Below are 23,814 nucleotides of genomic sequence, written 5' to 3'. Positions count from 1 at the left end.
GTATTAGTTTAATAACACAATAACGCTTATTGCTAGACACTATTTCTTGACATAACAGCGCAACGTCTTGATTTATGACGTTTATTCATTTCTTCTTCAGCCTTCATTAAATCTCTAAATTTTCTAATATTTTCTAATTTTTATCTAATTATTATGCTTAAGCTATTTCCTCTTATTGCCCACATCTAATGCAATTAAGTCCATTATCTTTGCAGATGGACACTGATAGGGACTTACCAGCTATGTTTCTTGTAAAGTATGAGTAATTTATTTTGTAAAAACTTTCTGCTCTCCTAAATAAACACAATCAAAGCAAAGTATAGAACAATAATCTCTAATATATAACTTAATTTTGATAATAATTTATAATACAACGTATTTCTCATAGAAACAAAGAAACTTGTAGGTTAAGTTTACAAAGTCGAATTGCCCATAGAGTTGCGTCACGTGTGTGTATCATTGGTAAATTATTTGTGTCAGTTACAATGTGTAGATTACATTTAGGGGAGGTTTTTAAATGAAAAATGGCTTTACTTACTGTCGCTGCGGTAAGGCGTAGTGATCTATGTCATCACTGCTGTGGAAACAAGACATTTCTCGAAACTCGAGGGAAGTCATTAAGGAGCAGTAATAACAGTCGATAAAAAAATGATTGAAATTATTTAGGAAACAAAAAAACCCGTGGTCGCAATGCGTTAATTTAATATTAAACGTATCATAATTATTGCATAAAAGTGGAAACCAATAAATGATTAACTAAAAGAGTCTTTAGAGTTTGACATCGATTAGTGACGCATTAACGGTCCACTAAATAGTATTCTACAAAGGTAAACGCATTTTTTTCATTTTAATTGGACTTTGATTGGCATAAATGTAGTCATAATTGTTATGCGCTTTGCTGGAATAAAAATTTCCGGGAAACAACCACCATAACATGTAACGTGCATATTTTTGTGGTAAATTCAATTGACGTGTGAGTCAATGTGAATTATAAGTTATTAAATGTATAGTTTCTTTATATATAATTTTATCACGAACCACTCAATAACTCATGGGGTGTAATAGAAATTTAATTTATTTTTTCATAGTGTTTTTATACAAAGTGATATCAATTTTTCCAAACACAACAGTATAATATAGTACCTAGTTTGTACATATTCTTTACTTTTAGGTATTGTTGTGGATAGTTTGACTATCTGTTATGATGTTAAGCACGGTAGCTGCGGTAATGAAAATAAACAAGTAGGGTGACGTTAAGTATTTTTGTCGATAATTTATAGAATAGCTGAAAAAAGTTATCATCATCTCGAGGGGAATCAGACATCTCAGTTGAAAAACGAAACTTAATTTACTCATAATATTTAACAACTCATCCAATCAACCAAGTCGAACGTTACCTATTGTAATCTGGTCTCCAGACGAGTGTATACTTAACTTAAGCAATGGGCCCGTTAAACACCATCGCACGCGTTGTCTGCGACGGATTATCGTACAGATTTACCCTTCGGCCAACCTAATAAGAAAATGCAATTATTTATTCGGACAACGGTTCGCTAACGACGGACATATTTTACTCTGCTTGTTTACGATTCCAAGGTTGCCGTACTTATTCGCAATAAGACCAAGACGCGGACCACGCCGGAAGCGAAAAGGGTCGAACCATTTACACGGGACGAAGTGCAAAGAATTTAATATAATATGCCCGGAAATGGTGCGAGCAGGTACGTCGTAAAAAATGTGATCGACATAGAAATATCCGTTATGACGAGCAAAAATATAAGAACACAATAGATGAGCTGGCGAAATTTGGAGTACTTAAGCGTTTCCTGGACGTATTTGTATGCGTCTCGTCGTGTCCGCGACGATAAATCTAAAATTCCAATTAAACGTCGTGTATTTTTTATTTTTATACCGCAACGTGTACTAGTATAAAAATAACTCTTCCCTGTACTTGTAGGTACACATTTTACAATACACCGAAAATGTTATACCTTCATCCCTAATACGCTAATGAAGTGTGATCTTTTTTTTCAAATGCGAACATATTTTTTTAAATATGTAAATAGAAAAAAATTGTAAAAAAATGATAGTGTTTGGATTTTCAGTTTTCATCAATCCGTTCGTTTGCTATGACTTAAATTTAAAGATTTAAATTTAAGACCAATACCAATAATTTGTTAGCAAGTAAATTTCAAAAAATTCATACTTTCCGACAAAATGAGTTTCTTACATCGAATGGAACACCATGTATTGTTTTACTTTCTTGATATTGAACAAATCTGTCTAATTTCAGTAACGCGTTTTTTTGTTTGAATAAATGGAAGAGAGATTATTTATAGCTCGTTGTACGTAGCTTACCCCATTGAAGAAAGTGAAATATTTTTGGGAAAAAACAAATATATAGTTAAAATTTGGCAAGACGGAAAACTGCAACGACGAATGAATAAGACAATATGATTGATATCGTATTTAACTACAGCACGTCACTGAAATAGGTACAAGAGCTAAACGAATTGAGGTGACGACATAGATTGATTGAAAAGTAAAATAAACGTTAAATTGTGTATTCGTATAATATTAAAGGCAATAATGTACGTTGGTCGTAAAATTTAAAATTTTAAAATAGGCATCAATTGAACTGCAAACAATGTAAACAATAGTATTATTATATTAACTATTGCAAATAAGTACATTTATTTTTGGACTGTGACTCATAACTGATGGATCGGTTATTTTCATTCAGATTGTGGCGACGAAAATTGTTTCATTTGATGTCACGGATATGACCGAAATCCTTGGTATTTTTTTGTTTTTGGTTCAAGCAACAACTGTAGATTCTTTATTGTCCGTTGTACTTCACTTAAACGTCACACGAGTGTCTCACATCAGATGGATCACCCTATATTATATTTTATTACAAAAACGAGTCGTGAAATAAAACAAATATTCATAGAATAAATAATAGAAGTGCACGTCTTACAACTAAAATTTCTCGTCATTTTTTTTTTTTAGCTTCGATATTCAACAAAAGTTCTCTGTAGGAACGTCTGACCGTTATTGTTAATGGTTTCTTGGGAAATATAAATGCAATCTCGTGTGCGCACTCTGCCGACACTTTGCACACGGGTTTGATTTCAGTGAGCTCTTTATGCATGCTCGTTGAACTCGATGAGATTTCCACCCATAAAGTGTTGTAATATTTTTCGCAGTAAAAAATTATCGAAATAAAATGCACGAGACGTTATTTTTTTTGTATTAAAATGTTTGCCGTCAGCCAGCAAACATTCCACGGTACACTCATCAAACCGAGACGACACTTTACGATGACGGTAAACCTCTATTCTTATAATAATAATGCTATTCGAGTTCAAAACAAAAACAACTTTACACTCACTTTTGGATAAATAAAACAGTAAAGCCAATCGGTATTTTCTAAAAAAAAAAAAAATAATATTACAAGTTCATCATACCGAGCTTCCGTGATAGATTGTAAAAGCTGAAATATTATTTATCGGTATTCGTTCAATTCATAATGGTCCATGTCTTCCTTGGGCTTATATAAATCCGAAGTGCTGCGATTATTCTTTATTTCAAAACCATATAGATTCCCGTGCCTCTTATTTAGCATCTGTCATAAAAACCGCTTAATCATCGGGGATACGATATTACATTTTTTTTTGTGTGCAAATACCAACTTGAAAGCCTCGACCGCTTTTTTTTTCATTTAGTGTATTCCACACATACTTGGTTAAGCGAAAAAAAGCATAATTTTTTATTCCCAACGTCGTATGACAGGCGATTTAAGATCGGTTATCAGTATTGTCTGACGGTCCAATCGTGGAAGAACTTAAAGAAGCGTTTCGTTAAAATTTGTAACGATTTCAAGCAAACGATTGGGTCAAATCATTCATTCAATTCAACCAATAACAGAATCTTCACATGTAACAATAACTCAAGACAGTCAAGACGTACATTACACAATGGTTTAAAACTAAAATGGAAATCGTTACGATTCGTCTCATTCCAAATTTACACCCTTTTATGCTTTGAAAATAAAATATGTGATTGGCATTTTGGTGAAGTTCGGTTAGGTTAGTCAAAAGTCAATTCCTTCACCCCCAAAGCAAACTGGGGAAAAACGAAAAATAATTAAACCGGGCTTTCACCTTCGACTTTGACTTGCTATAACTTAGCGAAAAAATTCTTCTTCTTCTATTCCTATACCTTATCTCATCCGATTGTCACCATTCCTTAGTCCGCACTACTCCTTTACTCTCAAATAATATAATATCATTCAAACACTTACTTTTCAGTTTACACCTTCACTTCTTAGTTTCTCTGTACTGGTTTCCTGTTGTCTGAGCTTTCCTTCTTTATTCAATAACGATCCGGTTCCATTTTATTTGATATCGATTTGCCCGTACAACAATTCATACGGTTCCAAACTATCGATTTCCATAATATAATAATACTATGCCGTCACGCTCAGGGAACCGACCAGGTAAGTCGAACGCCGAGCATTCCGGTCAAGTATGATGGATAATGTTCTAATGTTCCGGGGCGTGAAAAGTTCAAATAATATTATTCTTATTGTGGTTTCAGTGATCGTACACAATCCGGAAATGGATTATTATAATATGCTTATAGTATTAAATTGGGCGGTGGCTCTGAGGTGTGAGGTGTAAGACGTTTTGTAGCGCCGGCATGGGAACTTCAACGTCGCTAAGTTTGTCGAGCAATTGGATCTAATTGAATAGCATTGTCGCGTTTAGGCGGTTCTGCCCCACACACACCCAACACTCACGTTCAACGGTTATAATGAGAGAACCATACATCACAGAGCTCGCCATTCAAACAAAACGGATTTTAATCGCTGTTACACGAAGGTGTGTGTAATGCACGATACACGGTTTAATGAAAACACGGTTAAAACACCGCATTAAAATCCCATTACACGGCATTGGTCACTTTTGCCCAGCGCAAAACGCTAACCGTAGACTTCTGAACTTTATGTAGCAGTTTTTTTTGTTCAAAAATCGTACCCTATAGGTAATTTATTTGGGCCAAACAAATAAGGGGAAAATTGCACTTGTACCTAAATTTTATCCGAGAAGATATTATCTCCAGCTGTTATGCATGCCTCATCTTCTTCTTCTATTCACCTTTTCTCATCTAATTGTCGCCATTTCTTTGTCCGAACCACACATCTTCTTTACTCTAAAATAATAATACAATACCGTCCAATCACTTCTTTTTCCATTTATACCCTCATCGCATAGTTTCTCTAACCTGTTTTTGTTCTATTGTGGGCTTTTCTTCTTTCAACATTCTTTAGCCAATAACTCAATCTAATTTCAATCAATTTCCTGCTATTGGCGCCACTCTCAGGCTACCTTTAAGGTAATCATTGACAAAACACTTTGTTTATTAATATTTCATCATATACATGTTATAATTATCGGGTTATACTTTCCAGCGCAACAGAGATAAAATGTGCGCCTAACTTGTTCTTCTCTAACAAGACTAAATAATTAGTGCGACGTAATCAACTTTGGAAGACATAATCTTTTTACAAACGAAAATGTGCAAAGTAACAAGATGCGATTATAAACGTGTCATTATCAACAACTTTAAAATAACTTATTATAAGGTATTGTCTCAAGAGACTATAACTTGTGATGCAGGCTCTACATAAAAGACACAAAGAAGTTATGACAGCCTTTACAAGATTAACATAATATTATTATAGGGTGTTTCATGTGGGTATTAAAATAATTAATCCTTATTTAACAGTTATCTGACGACATAAGTGTATACTGCACTATAATATAATATGGGCAAACTTAATTTTGAAAAATGAAAAACATAAAATTTTGTTATAATATGTTATTATAAGTTCTAAGAAAGAACAAATAGTGTTTTACGCGCATAATGGCTAAAAATGAACACTTTACAATCAAAAAAACATATTTTGTTTGCCAATTATTAGCTAAGGTAATATCCTATCAGTGTTCTGTGCATAAAGGGGTCAAATCCAGGACATGTTCTCTTTCTGTATTAAATTGGTCAGTATATGGTAGAGATAAAAAATGTCGTTTAAGTACATGTTAAAAGTTAACATAAGTAGGTTCTAGTCACTTTGTCTTAAAAATATAATATGTAATTTAATAAAAAATCAGTTTTTTTTACAATCTTTGCGTTTTTAAGGCAATTATAATTGTATGCAGTGATGCAAATAGCAGCCATCCCATAAATCTTTGTTTGGCAATAATTTTATATTTTAAAACAATTTTTCTAAGCCCGTCAGTGGTCACACTTTATTTAAGTGTGATAAAAAATGGCACGAGTAGTGACGGGTTAAAATTCATATTAGTTTTTGAAACATTTATAATTAGCGTCACAGTAAAAAATATTTTAATGCATTTTGCAAAAAGACATTTAGTAGTATCAAAATTTCATTTTTTATATTTTTGTGGAATGGATGCTTTCTGCATAAAAACATTTAATTTAAGTGCAGAAAGAAGACAAGTCCACCAATTCAAAAATGGCTGCCAATAGCATATTTATTTTTAAAATTCCGTGAGGATTTTTTTTTTTTATGTAGATAAAAATATTGTTTATTTTTTGTACAAATAACATTTCTTACAGACAGTTTGTGCGTCTCCTGTAAAATGTTATATTATTGTTTTCAAATCTCACCTGCGCGTCGTCCAGCTGAAGAACGTCTTGAACACCGTCCAGAGTGGTCAGAAAATGATACAGATTTCCGCCCAAACTCTTCAGAGCCCGAATTAAACGGTCGTCGGTGCATTCCCGGATGAGCGTCGCACCTACCGCTTCGATAACTTTAGGACCACCTTCGCCTGTTAAAGAAAAAAAACCTCTTTATTTTCTTCACTCCAAGGAAGAACATTGAACCATGGATATGTTATCTCTTATCAATTATCTCAGCGTAAGTCAAAGCGTAGTGACATGAAATTTCTTGTATCCAGCTCAAAATAACATATCCATGTTAATAAGAATAAACACACAGCACTATTGTTTGGCGGGGACGCTTAGCGCTTGAAACGATTTAACATTTTTTTTTTTTTTCCAGTTATATTTTTTATGTTGCAAGCGAGTAATGTGCTAAAAAAAAAAAGGGGTAAACGAGGGTGGGAAGTATAGCGTAAAAATAAAATGGACCGAACGGGCGAAGAACACGGACGAAAAACGAGACCATAAATTCGTTCAAACGTCAAGAATTCGTTTTTACCTATGCATTTTTTTTTTTTTGCACGTGTTTTCGCCACAACCGTCAAAACTTATTTACGACTTTTTACGTTGTGTATATTTTATATAAAGTAAAAAAATAATAATAATACATAATATTATATTTCTCCTCATTCCGGCAGAACATAAAACACCCATCCGTTACACCGAATGTGAAAATCAAGGTTTTCAAAGGGTCAAACTGAACTTTGTACATGGAACGCGTATCGCTTACAGCCGACTGTCATTTTGTGAACAACCGTTATTGTTTTGTCTATGATATGTATTGTTTCTTCCATGATTTATCAAATACATGACGAAGTTATCATCGACTAGCTTACATTTCTATGATTTATCAAATATATTATAACCACAGACTATTCTCTTATAAATTTTAGAAGTTAAAGAAATGTATGCGTTACCTTCAAGAATAATTAGTTTGGGAGCGGGGCAGAAACATAAATATCTATGGAAAATTGAAAACACATTATATTATAACAACACTATGAAAAAAAATTCAGTTATTAATTTAATCCAATGAGCTATTGAGTGGTCCAAGACAAAATGATTACATTGTATTGAGTTCAGTGGGTCATGTTATTTCCAGAATTTCGGTCTTGACAAAAACCTACCCAAGGTTATATTTTCAAAGAGACTCAACGTCTCGTAGAGTATAATGAGTAATTCAGTTTTTTATTTTTCCCTAGTGTTTTTCATCCATTTTCATCTCAATGTTTACAACATTTTATGTTTTTTATCCCCTTCAAATTTGATAATTTTTATACTACTATTAAAATTTAAACCGTACTGTATTAATTTTATTGACTTTTTAAATTATGAATACATTACTAAAAATGTTTACTGGTCGATAATAATTTTTAATAAATATTTTTTTTATTTATTAGATTTTAAAAGTTAAAATGTAGTGAACGCAGATAAAAATAATACCACACTTTGCCCTTTTTCCCGTCCTAAGCTTTACACTTTTAAAATTTTAATGATAATTATTTAAAACTCTATTTATACTTATTTTAAGGAGAACCCTATTAAAATCGTGTACAGTTCCACAAATGAAACCCCTTTCAAAAATAAATTTTCTTAAGGTAAAACATATTTTAACGTGTTGTACACTTTTTCATAAACTAATTTAAACAACACGCCACTATTATAGTGATATAATAAATACGTTAGTACATTAAGTTGATGTAATATGAATACAAAATATTGTACTCAAAGCCTTTCTTAAATAAAAATGTTTTATTTAGTTAGGGACTGCAAAGCTATATACAACTTTTCGTTTTATTGTCAACATACTTTTAGCTAAACAAATTGTACTCAAAATGTTTCATAGATAAAATATTCATATATTGTTTGAACGTATTTCTGAAAAAAACAGATTTTTTTTCCTCTAAATGTTCGTACTTCGAACTAACTACTTGAATTAATTGCTTGATAATAACATATTTATTTTAAATAAGTCCCCAAAAATTAAAAATCAAAGTCTACTTGCCAACCCCGACTTGGCAAGCGTTATTAAAAGATAGCTACTGCATCGAAGCTAAAATGAATACTGTTTTTAAAAATGTTACAATTGACTTACCGACTGAGTCACAGTCTCAATGAAACACCAGCGGATCTTTTGATCATATTTTACAATTTTATGATACATAATTAAAAACGGCCTTCCGCCAGTAGCAAAACAAAAATATAAAAATGTAATACCTAGCACGTTCATTTGACTACAATACGGTTTATTAATACATACAGATGAAGTACAAAAGTCGTATAAAGGCTATAAAATTGAAGACATTAAACAACCGGGCATGAATATTAATTTGAACGAAAGTAAACCGTCGGGTTTAAAATTAGCATGCCGTTATAATGAATTTAATAAAAACAAAAGTAATAATATGATTATTTATTACGAAATATATATATATTATCATATATTATTTTTAAAGTGTTCAATTTGTTATCGATATGGGTTTTTTTTGTTAATTTCTGATAGTGTTTTTGTTGGTGTTTACTAAAATGTATTATAGTGTTTTTAACAAATCGATATTAAATTATATCCTAAAAAAATTACTGTACTGACTTATTCGATGGCAATTAGTCATTATTGTTGTGTATGAATAAAAAATATCAGGTAATATTTAAATCTATTCATGTTACAATATATGTTATGTTATGTTTCATAGATCTACGTGGCTAAAGAAAAATGTAGCTAAAATTGACAATTTTTGTTTATAATGTAACAAACTTCTTCTTGAGAAGGTCTCTCTAATGAGCTTGATTTCTATCTCTTATAGTTAAAGAGAAAATTAAAAATCAAGCGTTCATAAGATGTAACAAGCAGACTTTTTTAAAATTCAAATTATTATGACATCCGATCTACTTGTATATTATTATCTTATGTTAAAGCTAAGACAAATATTTATCTTCTGGCTATAAGCGTGTATCATTTTGTTTTTTTTTCCTTTTCACAACAAACTCTCAAAGTTGTCTACATCGAATTGTTTTCCATGTCACAATAATTACCGTACTTAGTCGATTTATTAAAAATCAACAAAGTGAAAAAACATTAATACTGGAAATGTTTAAAATTGTAATATACAATATAGATCATGGCGTTATTGTACGGGCCAATATTTTTGTGAAAAAAGTCTCAACAATGGACCCCGGGGGAGGGCAATGGATATTATTATTGTTATTGAATAGCCGTTTGGGATGAAAACCGAAGCAATGAGTTAGCGACGAAATTCCGCTACACATTATTACATATTATATTATAAGTTTTGGCAAACCCATATTTGGCAGCCACCAGCCGGATTATGTCGGCTAACCGGTCTTGTTTCGGCATCTAGTCGCGATGCCGATAAATCACCAAATCCGAAAACAGTGTTGCCCTCTCCTCCCGCCCACTGATACCACCCGCACTGGGTGGTTTTATGGCCGCACTACCCGTACACTACCGCAAAATCGTCGTTTTATTTATTGCACCGCCGTGTAGTTTAATATTTAGAAAATACAATGTTGCCTGTTGGTCAAATTGCCGAGCACCTGCTGCTCCACAACACTGGAACGTCGGTTGTTCCTGTGTGCCGCCGACCTGTTGTTAATAATAATAATATTATTAATATTATTAGTATTATATTATTATTGAAAGTGCACATATTGCCCACCGACCACCCGCGGCGACGGTCGACCCCGGGATAATTTATTTAAAAGCCGCCGCACGGTGTCTACTTTCGGAAAGTCAGCTTAAAAGATAAATTATTACTATATACAAGGGAGGCAAAAAGGAGAAATACGATGATACGCGCTTTTGTTGGGAGGTTCAAATAGAAAACATTTTTTAAAAAAAAAAAAACCATCAAATTTGTGTACATGAAGTTAGAAATAACCAGTGACTCTTTCATCGGTGAATCAGTGACTATTGGCCATGATATTTTTATCATAATAGATCAGATACAAGTTTTAAAATGTATTATTAAGAGTAAATAAAAAGTGCTAAATTGATTGTGTAGCAACCGATAGAGCCATTGCGACGAAACTTTTTATAATTTAGATAAAAAAAACAACTATATTGGAAAAATACTCGGATTTTAGAAGACTTAGAAGCATGGTAAATAGAGCTGTTAAGCTCCTCTCTGTAAAACTGTAAAACAAATAACAAATAAAAACCACTACTTATACAACGAAACACTATAAAGTATATTTAACTAAATTACTGCAATATTAAATACTTTAATGCTTTAATAAAAGAATCACAAAATTGCAATATATTTTCAGTTCTCGTTTGGTCGTTCAACAGAACACAAAATGTGTCGGGTGATCATATAAATCATATAAAATGTGTATAAACTAGAAAAAAATATATAATATTATTGTTTATAATTATTGTTATAATAGGGTATTTTTTTCATGAGTTTAGTCTTTTTAAAAGAAAAACTATATGAGAAAGACACGAAAAATGGAAACATTTTATGTAATAATTATATTTATAAATTGCCGTTTCATGGTCTAGTTATTTTGCTATTCTGCCAGTCAACAATGTTCTATATTGATTAGTCATCGCCTCATAACAACTAATTAAATTATGCACATACTGACTACTGGACATGTTTCTGACTACTATTAATTGGATTTCATGCAGACCGGTGACGGAGTCTATTTTCTAAGGCTGTCGCCGGCTAATGACGGTGTTAAGACCTCCTTCGAATAAAAGCTCGTAATACGAAGTGGTCTTTTTACATAATCATAATTTGCAGACTTCATACTCCTAAGACTGTGTAAACGCCAGACTGAACACGATTACACGTGCCATACACAAAGCGTATCTCTGAAATCGTACTGGAATCAGGTTAACCGCTCGAATGATGATGTCAAGCATATTAATTTGGGGGAAAAAAATGCTAAAAACAAAAATCATTGGAGCACGCGATAACTAATTAAGGTTTATTTAAATTAGGTTGCCGCAAACCGACCGAAGCGTTTATCGTTATGACACAGTCCCAAAGGAATTAAATGCCAGATTTATACAACAACTTTATTGTGATGTTTTCCTCGAATATAGCTACAGGTTGACTGATTTATGGCCATAATTGAGAATTTTAGGAACTAAAAAGTAAAAAGAAATAGATAGTTCAGCGTAATATTTATACATTTAAGGGAACGCCAAGACCGGTAAAAATGAAGAGCAACAGACAGTTATTAACACACAGACTGAGAGAATAATACGTTTTGTTTTCTTTATTAAGAAAAAAAAATATTCTTTTCGTAAAATTAATTTAATAATTATTTCAAGTTTAGATGTATTTAAAAAAAAAAACAAATATTGATACTCACCTAATGATTGTTGTGCTTTTTCGAAAATCATTTCCAATAATCTGACGTCAGAACCGGAGAAGTCTTTTGGTAGCTCTTTCCTGGAGAAAAAAAATGAATAATAATAATAATAAATGCATCTTTGGTAATTAGTATAATTTTACTTGTGCAACATAAAATGATAAAATCAAGAGTTCAAGGTTTCGTTTACATTTTCTACACATATTCCTATTTGTTACAGTACAGCGCGTTTCATAGGCCACATCAATATAATAACGTGTGGTTGACGTTAAAATAAGTTATTTTTAGCGTGTCGCTGTATAATTTATGGGTAGCGTGGAGTATGTATAATATTACACCTATATTATTTCCCATTGACGGTGGTGCCACGTGGGTCGTATGAAAAATTAAAATAAACCCAATCATAATGTAAAAAAATACATAATCATAATATATCACACACACACATCGTGTACAACACATTTGTCTTATCTCAAATACCGTCTATTTTGCATTCAGCAAACGCGGTCGTTACACGTAAGTACACGGTTTGTGTACAACGTGCATTGTCCATTATCAACGGGTACATGTTTTGAGAACATTACAAATCAGTTTTGCCCTGCCGTCGGTATGTTGCGAATCTACATATATTACAGTACACGTTATAGGGCTGTACTAGCTAGAATCGATAGCATTTCAGCAACAGCGTGTGATTTGTGTACACTTGGAACGATATAGTTTGACCGAGTCAATGGTTTGGCGATCAATTTTAATGCAACATCTTAATAGCCGGTCAACTAAACTTGACTTGAGAAAGCGTGAAAAAGCGCCTGTAGACACATGTTATAATGAGCCAAAAAATACAAATTCAACCTCCTCGGTCGCCTAAACTTGTCGATTACACCGCGGCCGGTGGTTTTCGGCGAAGAAACAATACTTTCCCGGTGTTTTTTTTTTGTCACAAACCGATCCCTGCGGGACAAATACAGACAACGGATGTTATTGAAATTTCTGGATGGCACCGACCGCACAATATCCTCCTGAGAAAACGGCGGTAGGCAGCGGGGCAGACAGAGAGAGAGCCAAACACGATCATCAATCAGTGTCAAGAGACCTGTTTTTCTCTCCGTCCCTTAAAACCACACTCGTTCGGCTTTCCCTTAAGACATCTACGCTCGGTTGTGTGGAGGCGTCATAAACGCAATTAATATGAAGGTTGTACCCCCATTTGTTTTGTTTCTTTTTACCGCGCAAATTATTTTACTTTTACAAGTTTTCCATTTCTTTTCTATTCTTGGTTTTTTTCCGCCCAGTGTTAATTCTTCTTAAACTCGACTCGAGGGACAATAATTAATCAAACGGACACCTTGTGCGTTTTCAAGCGGACAAAACTCAACTGGCAAAAAAATACCATCAAACGTTATACTATTATTACCGTTATACATTTGATACGCCGTAAAAGTAAACTGTGAACGTGCACGGTATAAAATTCACCGTGAAAATATAAAATATTTTTTATACATTTAATAAAAAAATAAAAAAAACACACGAACGACTACTAACGTGATAATAGAAAAAATGTGAAAATGAAATTCTTATATTACAATATTAGTAGTCCGGCACACAAAGCATATTATATTTCCCAAAGGGTTAACAAATAGGTTTTTATTTGCCTTTATTCTGTGAATGTTACATTTCTAGAATGTAAACACCATACAACATGCGTTTTATTTTTTTCAGATCTTTCTGTATAAAATTCGTTGTGTTTAACTTACATCGAGCATTATGCTAATATTGTGTCTTTATCTAAAAATTCATAAAACTTGTAGAATGACTTATGTTTTGTTTATTAAACAAATTTGTTAACGGAATTGCTAATAGTTTTTATAAAAACAATCAAAATTTGTTAATCATAAAAAAAAGTAAAAACATAATATTGTAATAAAATTAATGATTGTTAATATTATTTGTATATAAAAGATATGTTTCCATTTAGTTCATACTTTATTTTAAAAAATACTCAGAATTATTAACACCTTTATATATTGTTACTATAAAATCTACGAATAAGAACCTAAGAAATGTAATTAATTATTTTTTATAATTCAATTTTTCTTCATATAGTATTATACAAATCTCGAAATGAGCTGTTGTACGTCGAAAAATTGTATTTTTAATACAACAAAGTTTATTTTATGTTACTAAATTTTTCGCCTGCAATATAAATTATTTAAAATCGCATTATGGCATACTTTCGAGAAATAGGGTTATTAAAAAAACTATACAAAGACAACGATTAAAAACTGATAGTGCGTTGTTTTATTAAAATATAGGACTGCTCGTTTCTCCGCTCGACACTGGTGTATCATTATTGCATACACAGAGCGCCGTTTAATAACGGTTTTCCGAGTTGGCTTATAACCTACAAACAAATGCAGAAAATATGGGTTCTGAAGTCATGGACAGTTTATACAAACAAACATTTAGATTTGTATAGATATATAACGTTTTAGCGAGATGAAATTACCAAGTGTACTATTAGAATAGAAAACCTTAGGGCTTCATATGATAATGTGATAACGTTATAACTGATAAGTGTTATGTTTTGTATGGCATTTTAAACAATATCGAAACATATAAAAAAGAAAAACCTCTACTACTAAAAAATTCACCAACTTTAAAATATTTTACTTGTCGCGACACCCCGGTCGAATGAATCTACGGTTAACGGTTAATCAAACGGATAAAAGGCATTTGCCGGCGTCTAGAAATATTTACTGGCCGTCAGCGAAACAATAAACCGTTCTACATGAACAAACACAGTGTATACGGCCTGTGTCGGTTGATGTACGGCCGTTTAATGTAAATATCAGCATCCGCGTGAACGTCGCATTGTTTCTGCGCTGCGTGTGACCCGAATTTACAACACAACTTTAACCTACGGGGACCTTAGGGGATCAATTTTCATTTTATTATTATTATTTTTTTTTACAGAGTACAATTATAATATTATACAAACGCAGTGGGCAAACAACAATACGTGTACAAAAGCTCACGGTCGTCCGAGAGGACGGTTTTTGTGTCTCATTATAAATACCACGTGCCCCTATTAACCTAACCGAGATCATGGCCGTATGAATAGTCTTGGTCCGCTTTGTTTTAGCTTTGCGGTTAAAAAAGTACTCGTGGACGGTTAAGCGGGCTTTAATAGTAAAGATTTATCACTTCTCATCTCCACCCCCGGCTCCTCTCCCGCAAAACGGTAATTAGAAGGGCGAGAGAACGAGAAAACTCGTTTTTATACGATATACTTAATACGTGTACAAAGTCTCTGGAAACGGAAAAATAATAGTCGTTTTAATCTCGGGGCAAAAGAGACGTAGAAGATAAAACTATTCCCATTAAAAATAACATACTCTAAAAATTAAATCGTTTACATAGTATTATAATATTATAATATATATATAGAGAAAAAAAAGGTTAAAAATACATTAAACAAATGTGTGTGTAAAATGGAAAATAAAAAAAGCACCGCGTTTTATATTATAATAATAATTGTTATTAAAAAATCATAATGCGGCTCCTAGAAATTTATACTTATTACTATAACTATATTTAATGTGTACCGTTTGACTGATTACATATTCACAGATACATACACATACACACACATACATTACATATACATATTTAACGACTTTTATGAGTTAACGCCATAATAACATAATGTTATACCTAATCTTTATTTCAATCGAATCAGTGGGTTGGTCACGCATTGCCACCCGTACCTTTTAGTTTATGCTTTAATTAATGTTTCTTTTTTTTTTCATAATTACTAAAACATTGTATAATAGTTATTGTAGTAATATAATACTGACTTATCGACATTTTGTTTTAATTGAAAATATATTCTACGCGATGGGTGCATTATTGTTATTATTAAAGCGATAAACGATAATTTTTGCAATAACAGTTGTACCATATTATATAAGCCATGTTTATTTTTTTGTCATTTCAATTGCCAATGCCGCTTTAACGCGGACATGTCATAAATTAAACCAAGTACGGTAAAAAGGGACCGAACGCGTATAACAGTTGTGTTCACGATTATTACAGTAAACTAGATTTGTATTTGTATTTTTATGTTTATTTTGTTACGCACATAGTACCCTACAAATTCAGTATTTACAAATGATATGAAGAAAATAAAATTTCTCCCTTTGAGTACTTTCTAATGTAAGGAAAATTACATATTTTATTACGGAAGTAGTTTTGGAAATGTTTTTTAATATGATTAAAAAAAAAATACGGTTCGTTGTTGTAAATCTTGATCAACGATTTATTTTTACGTAAAACAGAAGCAGACATTTTTTTTTATGAAAATATAGGTACTACATAAAAATTAGAAGAAAGCGCTTTAATGTACTCAACAAGGTCACCTTGGGGTTGTCTGCGTTCTACTTACAAAGTTCACGGCTATTCAATTTAATTAAATTAACAAAAAAAAAACATACGGTACGAATCGTTAAATTTGCGGTACTAAAAACTGTAACAAGTGTCAGCCGCCAAGTTCAATTATTTTAATGGGCCGCTTCCACTGTACTAGTAGGTTATGATGTTTTGTTTTTGTAAGACCATTTTTTTGTACTCTTGAAAATTAAAACTAAGTCGGGTACATTTTTATACAGGGCGATCATTTTGTCGTGAACCACTCAATATCTCATATGGTTTAATAAGAAATTTTCATCTCAACTTTTCAAAATCATTTTTATTTTTACCCCTCTCCAAACCTAATTAGTTTTATATCAACTTTTGGAACTTAAATGGTAATGTATATATTATATACTATATTTTGATAACTTTTTAAGTTAAGAGTATTTCACTCATCATTTTGACTAGGTAATAACCAGTTTTGAACAACTATTTTTAAAAAATTATAAAAATTAAAACGTTAAATATTTGATTTTTCGCATGTAATTAGCGTTTGAACGCTTTTTAATGTTTGCCGAGTCGCCTTGGGTTTTGAATTATAGTCCAAAAGCAATTTAACGATAGAAACGTTTTTAATTTCGTCGTGAACTTAATATTGTGCCGTTTAATCCGATTTCTCGGCACGCCCCGGTATCGTTATTATTGTTAAAATGCGGTAAAATCAATATGTTTGTGTTTGCACAGCAACACTACAGCCGAAAAGGCTTTAATTTCGGATATCATACCTATATAATAGTGGCCTCGGTCTGTTGGCGGAAGGGCGAAAAAAATATATAACCCCTTGAAAAAGCGTATATTATCTGCAATATTATTATGTGATAGTAGGCGGCTTGTGTGTTGTTTCTGTGGAGATTGCTGTCGGTGTAACTGCACGGGACAGTTGCCGGTTGCGTGTTATGGCTACAGACTTAAAACGGGATATCAACGGCCCCCGGACAGAATGAGATGATTTATTTGAAAAAGGGATGTTGCCCGTAAGTTATCAACGGCGGCCTTGTAAAATAATGTAACGCTTGTCATCGCGTTAGTCCGATGTTGGAAACAAGCTGATATAAAACGCCAATTCGTTATACTTTCCGTGACGTTATCCCGCCACGGTTAATAGATCAAACGCTGCTCCGGCTTTACACATGCACCGCCGACACAGTGCTGAAGAAGCGATCATAATATGTTTTGTAACTGGCAAAGACAATTATTTCATATTTTCCGAGAAAAAGTAGTGGCTTACATTAGACGGAACACCCTGGATTTGGAAGAATTGGATTACATCTGTCTAATGTCGACAATACGTGCAGGCGCGGTAAGATTGTTTGGACGAAGGGAAAATAAGTTATTGATATTTCATTGGACGAAGCTTGTCCCAGAGAAGAAAGTTAAATAGATTCGGAAAAATAAAATATATTACTTAAATTTAGCAATGGGGAAAGAAGATTCTACAAGAAGGGGAAACGCGCGATTCAATAAGATATGAATGATATCGACACGTCACAGATAGATAGATACACGAGCCATACGAATTGAGGCAAAGTCGTAGATTGATTGAAAAATAAAATAACTATTTAAATATGTATTTTCGTCAGTAAACTATGAATTATTAATTTTATAAATAATCGACGTTGGTTGTAAAATTTAAAATTTTAAAATACGTATAAATTAAACCGCAAACGACTGTAAACAATAGTAATACTATATTCATCTTAAATAAATATATTTTTGGACTACGATTTAAAACTGGTGGATTAGTAATTTCATTCAGATTGTGGTGATGAAAAATGTTCCATTTAATTTCACGGATATAATTTAAGTCCTCGGTATTTTTGGTTCACAACAACTGTAGGTTTTTTATTGGCCGTTGTACTTTATTTAACCATCAAATGAGCCGCTTGTACAAATAGTAAATTATAATATTATATCTTTTGTTTAGATTCCTACTTATTTTTTACTAACGCTAAAATATTAAAAGTTACAAATATTCAATTGTTTTCCACTACCTAATTGTATTATACATGAATACCTTTGCAGCATTGTTTTTTTTTTTTTTGGAAAAATAATTAATACATTTAAAAACAAAAATTCTATTGTATTAAGTACTTTTCCGTTTGTTCTGCTATAAATTACAATAATCGTCACGGCCTTTTGAATTATTATGGTAAAAATGAATTATTACTTTCGCATATAGTGTTAGCGTAAGAACACAAAATAATCACATAATATGTATATTATACATAATAAAAAACAACAATAAAGAACTTATTATAACAGTACTGTTTTGTTTGCATTACAGAAATGTCACGTTAGAGTCTGAATTAAGCAACCGTACTTGAAAATTCATTCTTTTATTTTTGTATTGTAAAGCTATGTTTTAGACGTAAATCTTCGGTATGATATTATAATATTGTAAATATATTAAATTTCCTAACGTTTCACACAACAAAAAAACCAAAGCTGTATAATTTATCAGCATTCCGTAGTTCGCGTACTCGGTGTCAATTTCATAAGGCTATCAATTTTTATGAGAAATTGAATGTCTCAAATGATTTTGTGCGTATTTCGAAACGAAAAATATAAATCTCTATAGGTGTATTGTGTGCTTAAATAAGCAATAAATCAGGTAAGTACAAGGCGCGCGAATCATTCAAACGTATTACTTAAGCTGTCCTGGCAATGGAGGAAAACAGAATATTATGCTCGTTTTACCTTTATTATCGAATTATTATTTCTTATAAAAATAAACTAAAAAAAACCGTGTATAATATACATTTTTTTAAACAAAAATTTAAAAACGCTCGATAAAAAAAAAGGTTTTTGGTTGATAAGTGTAAGATTAATTTTTTACCTCCAAAGACTTTCAATTATGCCACTCTTAAACACCGTTAATATTACACTAGCGTTTTGTAAAGAATAACGTTTATCTTAAAAGTCTCTTGAAAAACGGTTTAAGTCGACGTGAAAAAATAAACTAAACAAATAATAAGATAAGAATAATTTGTATTGTGTTCTTTTACTGTTTTTTCGAACATTTTCTACAGCGAGAAAGTTTGCATGTACATCATTTTTTATGCTCCTTAAAAGAAACGTTTTAAAAACATACACTTTGAACTTTTCTATTTTCAAATGGTTTTTTATTCTATTCGAAAAGTACAAACCAAGGCCTTTGTGCATTGTTTATTATTATTATACAAACGCTTACACGCATTTAAGAAGACTTATTTAATAAAAATATCAAATAAAGTAGTTTAACTGTGTCGATTGATTGTTAAATATTATACGCAAGATAAATATAGCTATATTTGTCATAAATACACTAAAAACTTATTTCTACTTGTATTTTAATAAAAAAATGTTTTAAATTTATTTTGCGACGACCTGGTAACTACGTTAACGCGTTTTTGCATATTTTATGATGATTAAAGTGTTGTTAAACAGCGTGAAAGTAATTTTACTTCCGTTTTAAACAAATCCTAATACCTACTCCTTACATAAATTTCGTACAATAATAATGTTCCAAAGGCACTGATTGTGTATACAGGTTAAACAGCGCACGGCTTTGTTACATTATAAACGTTATTTAAAACAAAAGAATGTACACCGATTTATTATTATAATAATTTGTATTGTTAAGTATATTGGGGGTCCAACTGATATATTACTATATATCTACTGTATATTATTATATACTAGTTAGATTAAATGAACATTAAATAAGATGGTTATTTGGTAGGTCATTGTGGCTATGGTTTGTGGATTATTGGAATAAAACTGGGAAGCAATAGTTTTGAATGAAAATTTTCAGGTAGATAAAATAAATTGATATTTAAAAACAAGCTTAGGGTGTGGCACCTCGAGTGGAGACAATCGCAGAAAATATATGAATAAATCTAATAATTATAACATAATTAATAATATATAGTATATAATTGCTGAATGAATAAAAGGTGAAAAAGTAAGCCAGCAATAAGTAATTAGGAGTGATAACTGTTAAGAAGATTGCCAACGAATGGTAATGGACCTGTTGTTCATCAATTCCCTTTCATTCTCACATGACCATTTGACTTCCTACTGCTATTCTCTATTCCTATCTGTCTTATATTTACCTTTTATTATATATAATATATTTTAGGCCCAGTCCTGGTATGTCTGTGATATAACCTTTGTTCTAGGTCGTCCTTATTGTTTTTTCTGGTATAATTCCTTCAAAGACTACCTGAACAGGACTATCATGCCTCAGAGTGTGGCTTAGCCATTATAATTTTCTCGTTTTTATGCTATCTATCATTGTTCTTTGTTAATTTACTTGATCATTTGGTACTCTATCCATCCAGTTATTATTTTGCACGAGTCTTTGCCACCACATCTTTAATGCTTTTATCGATTCGTCTTGGTTTTTGTTGTATGCTCATGTCACCGCTAAGTATACTGCTACAGGCCATACGTATGAGTTCAACATCCTTTTTCCGAGATTAGTGTTTATCTCCTTTGATAATATGATCTGTTTTCAATACAAATTTTTGCCATTCCAATTATTCTAATTTCCTCCTACTAAAAAATATTATACACCATACATAATTGTAAGATAATAAATAATTTCCGTAAAAGATTATACTATTCTGAGATTATAATATATTTTAATATATGCATAATAGTATGCAGATAACATACTTATATACCATACATCTTTGTATGGTAAATAACGACACGGAAATTATTATTATTCAATCGGCTGGTAGTGCTTATGGATTTCGCTGTAGTCGCCGGTAAATCGTCACGTGCACGAGTTAAGATGGAGAAGATTAATTCAATAAGGGATTTGCTGAAAACGGATATTGAATCATAAAAAAGCAGCCGGCGTTTATCGACGGTATGAGAATTCCACACAAAAGCTCACTGGCTGGTGCAACCGCATTAGACGAGTCCATAACTAGATTATCGGACGGCCAGATTCGCAGAACAACAATATAATTATGATTTCCAACCGACTATGGTGTAATTCCATTATTCAGGTGACAGCCAGCAGCACAAAGCAAGCTTCGGCCAAGTGATTGGAACTCTGGTGTCTGCCACCACAAGGTCGTGAAGTGTAATTGGATTGTCAAACGTTCGAAAACGAATTTATGAAACCGAATACGACAGCTCGTAACGGTGTGCTTGCAACTCTAATTCGATTTGTCCTATATATTCTGTATAAAATTTAAACTAGGCTTTTCGACCGAACTTATTATACTAAGGTATCATATTGTCATTATATAAATTAGGTTTGTCAATTTGCATTGAAGTCAAAACTTATCTGAAGTCAATGTTGCCAGGAGTGTTCTCGTTTTTATCGAAATTGTGCCGATTTTTCTTTTGTAAGAATTTATTGGACATATTCCAGCTCGACAATTAGACCGTGCAAGGGGCAATGTGGAGAGGAGTTTAAAGAGAAAGCAGAAAAAAGATTGTGACCAAATCTTAACGGGAAAAGGAAGAAATTTCCTCACGCGAAAGATGGAGACCATGAAACCATGGCCTGCAGGGGAGAATAGGGCAGATCGACCGATATGCCAAGGAAAGTGCCGGTTATTTCAAAATAGTTTTTAAGTTTGTTACGGAACATCTTTGGTACGTTCTTATGATGTAATATTAATTGTACCATATTGTTTTCGAACACTTCAGACAGTGCTCAAGCCTCAAAGTGATCTTATCCGGTTCACGTTGTAAAACATTAATTATATTATAACCATTTGGAAATAAAATATGATAAACGACACTTCACGCTTGAACCGTGGGCGTAGACTTATCCACTATAGTCACAACGATACAAATCTTTTATTTTGATGGTTCTTTTTAGTAGATAATTTTTTATTGACCGATTAGAAAAATGTCTAAACATTTGCTTACAATAATTAAAGTACCATAAACTGATGGTACTTTGGTAAAGTCAAAAACTTTACCAAAGTTAGGAAATTAAAAACAAATTACTCAACTCGAGTGACCGAGAAAGGGTCATTATTATAATGGTCTTGAATGAAGTTAAGTCTTTTGAAAGAAGATCGCTATCGTATCCGAGATCAAGGTAGGAAAAATCATGAGACATTAAGGATTGAGTTCTTAGTTGACACTTGGAAAATAATTCAAGTGTTTTGTTTTTCACCTAGTTCTCAACCTCTAGAGGTAAAATCACTTACCTATCCATCTATTTGACTGGTAATATCATAGACAATCATGTTTGATTTTTAAGAAGGTTACAGGACAAGAAATTTAATGCAGATGTGTAAAGGTGAAGTGCGCGAGGTTGATAGGTTCAAATACTAGGATCGGTAGTACACAAAAATGGTGGGTATGAAAAGGACGTGAAAAGTTGGATAAACTATGGAAGGATGAAGTGGAGGGGAGCGTCAGGTGTTTTGTGTGGCAGGTGGATGCCTATAAGATAGAAAGGTAGCTTTTATAAGACAGTAGTGAGGCCATCAATGCTATATGGGTCCGAATGTTGGGCAATAGACAAGAAACTGAACAGAGGATGAGTGTAGCGGAGACGCTAAAATGGACGAGTGGAGTGACTAGGGTGGATATAATAAGAAATTAATACACAAGCGGGAGTCTAGGTTTTGCATAAATTGTGGGGAAAATGAGAGAGAATAAGTTGAGATGGTTCGGTCATGTCATGAGAAGAAATGAGACAGAGACAGTGAGAGGTGTTATGAAGATAAATGTAGAGGAAGAGGAAGACTGAAGAAACGATGGATAGACGGAATAGAAAGTGATACGAAGATAACTGAGGTGATTGAACGAAATGAAGAAAATTAATCTCTATGGAGGTGTAGGACTAGGGCGGCCGACTCCGTGTAGTTAGGAGTGTAAGGTGAATATGAAAAATAAGAAGAAGATGCACTTTTAAGCCGAATAACTTGAATATCTTTACAGAATTGGGCCACACTATGTAGTCGAAATTTTGTCTGGCTTTTTGGTCTAAAATAAATCAAAATGGCTTTTACTCATGGACAAATATAATTTTAGTTAAAAATAATACCTTGAAGTTTATTTACAAATTTATTTATAAATTTATCGACATGGTCGAAATTTATTAAAACATCTTTTTCTTCTTAAATATTATCTATAATAAAAACTCCTTAAAAACAGATACATGCAATTCCCTCAAGGTTATTTTTGGTTGTTTTTATCCAACAGAAATCAACGGTAATATCACCTTGGAGTAAAACTCGTATAACAGCACAAAGCAAAGGCGTTTTACATAGCTTTGTAAGT

At 32.3% G+C, this 23,814-nt stretch overlaps 2 protein-coding genes across 2 annotated transcripts in view; one reads left to right on the top strand and one right to left on the bottom strand.

Annotated features, from left to right (window-relative positions):
• The window catches only part of LOC126845725 (uncharacterized), a 149,900-nt gene that overhangs the window by 23,296 nt on the left and 102,790 nt on the right, over window positions 1–23,814 (top strand). The window lies entirely within an intron of this gene.
• The window catches only part of LOC126845627 (head-specific guanylate cyclase), a 167,097-nt gene that overhangs the window by 88,524 nt on the left and 54,759 nt on the right, over window positions 1–23,814 (bottom strand). Inside the window, exons 4-5 of the mRNA XM_050584406.1 lie at window positions 12,100–12,179; window positions 6,700–6,863 (exon numbers count right to left, since the gene is read on the bottom strand). Of these exons, the coding sequence (XP_050440363.1) occupies window positions 6,700–6,863; window positions 12,100–12,179 (244 nt within the window). The remainder of the gene's footprint in view (window positions 1–6,699; window positions 6,864–12,099; window positions 12,180–23,814) is intronic.

This window comes from Adelges cooleyi, unplaced genomic scaffold, assembly GCF_023614345.1.
Source record: "Adelges cooleyi isolate 19-005CV unplaced genomic scaffold, UGA_ACOO_1.1 ACOO_flye_CR_arks_rails_tigmint_CR_PRNA_108, whole genome shotgun sequence".
Classification (NCBI taxonomy): Eukaryota; Metazoa; Arthropoda; class Insecta; order Hemiptera; family Adelgidae; genus Adelges; species Adelges cooleyi.
The sequence above is the reverse complement of the archived record's forward strand: the minus strand, read 5'-3'. Positions and strand labels throughout refer to the sequence as shown.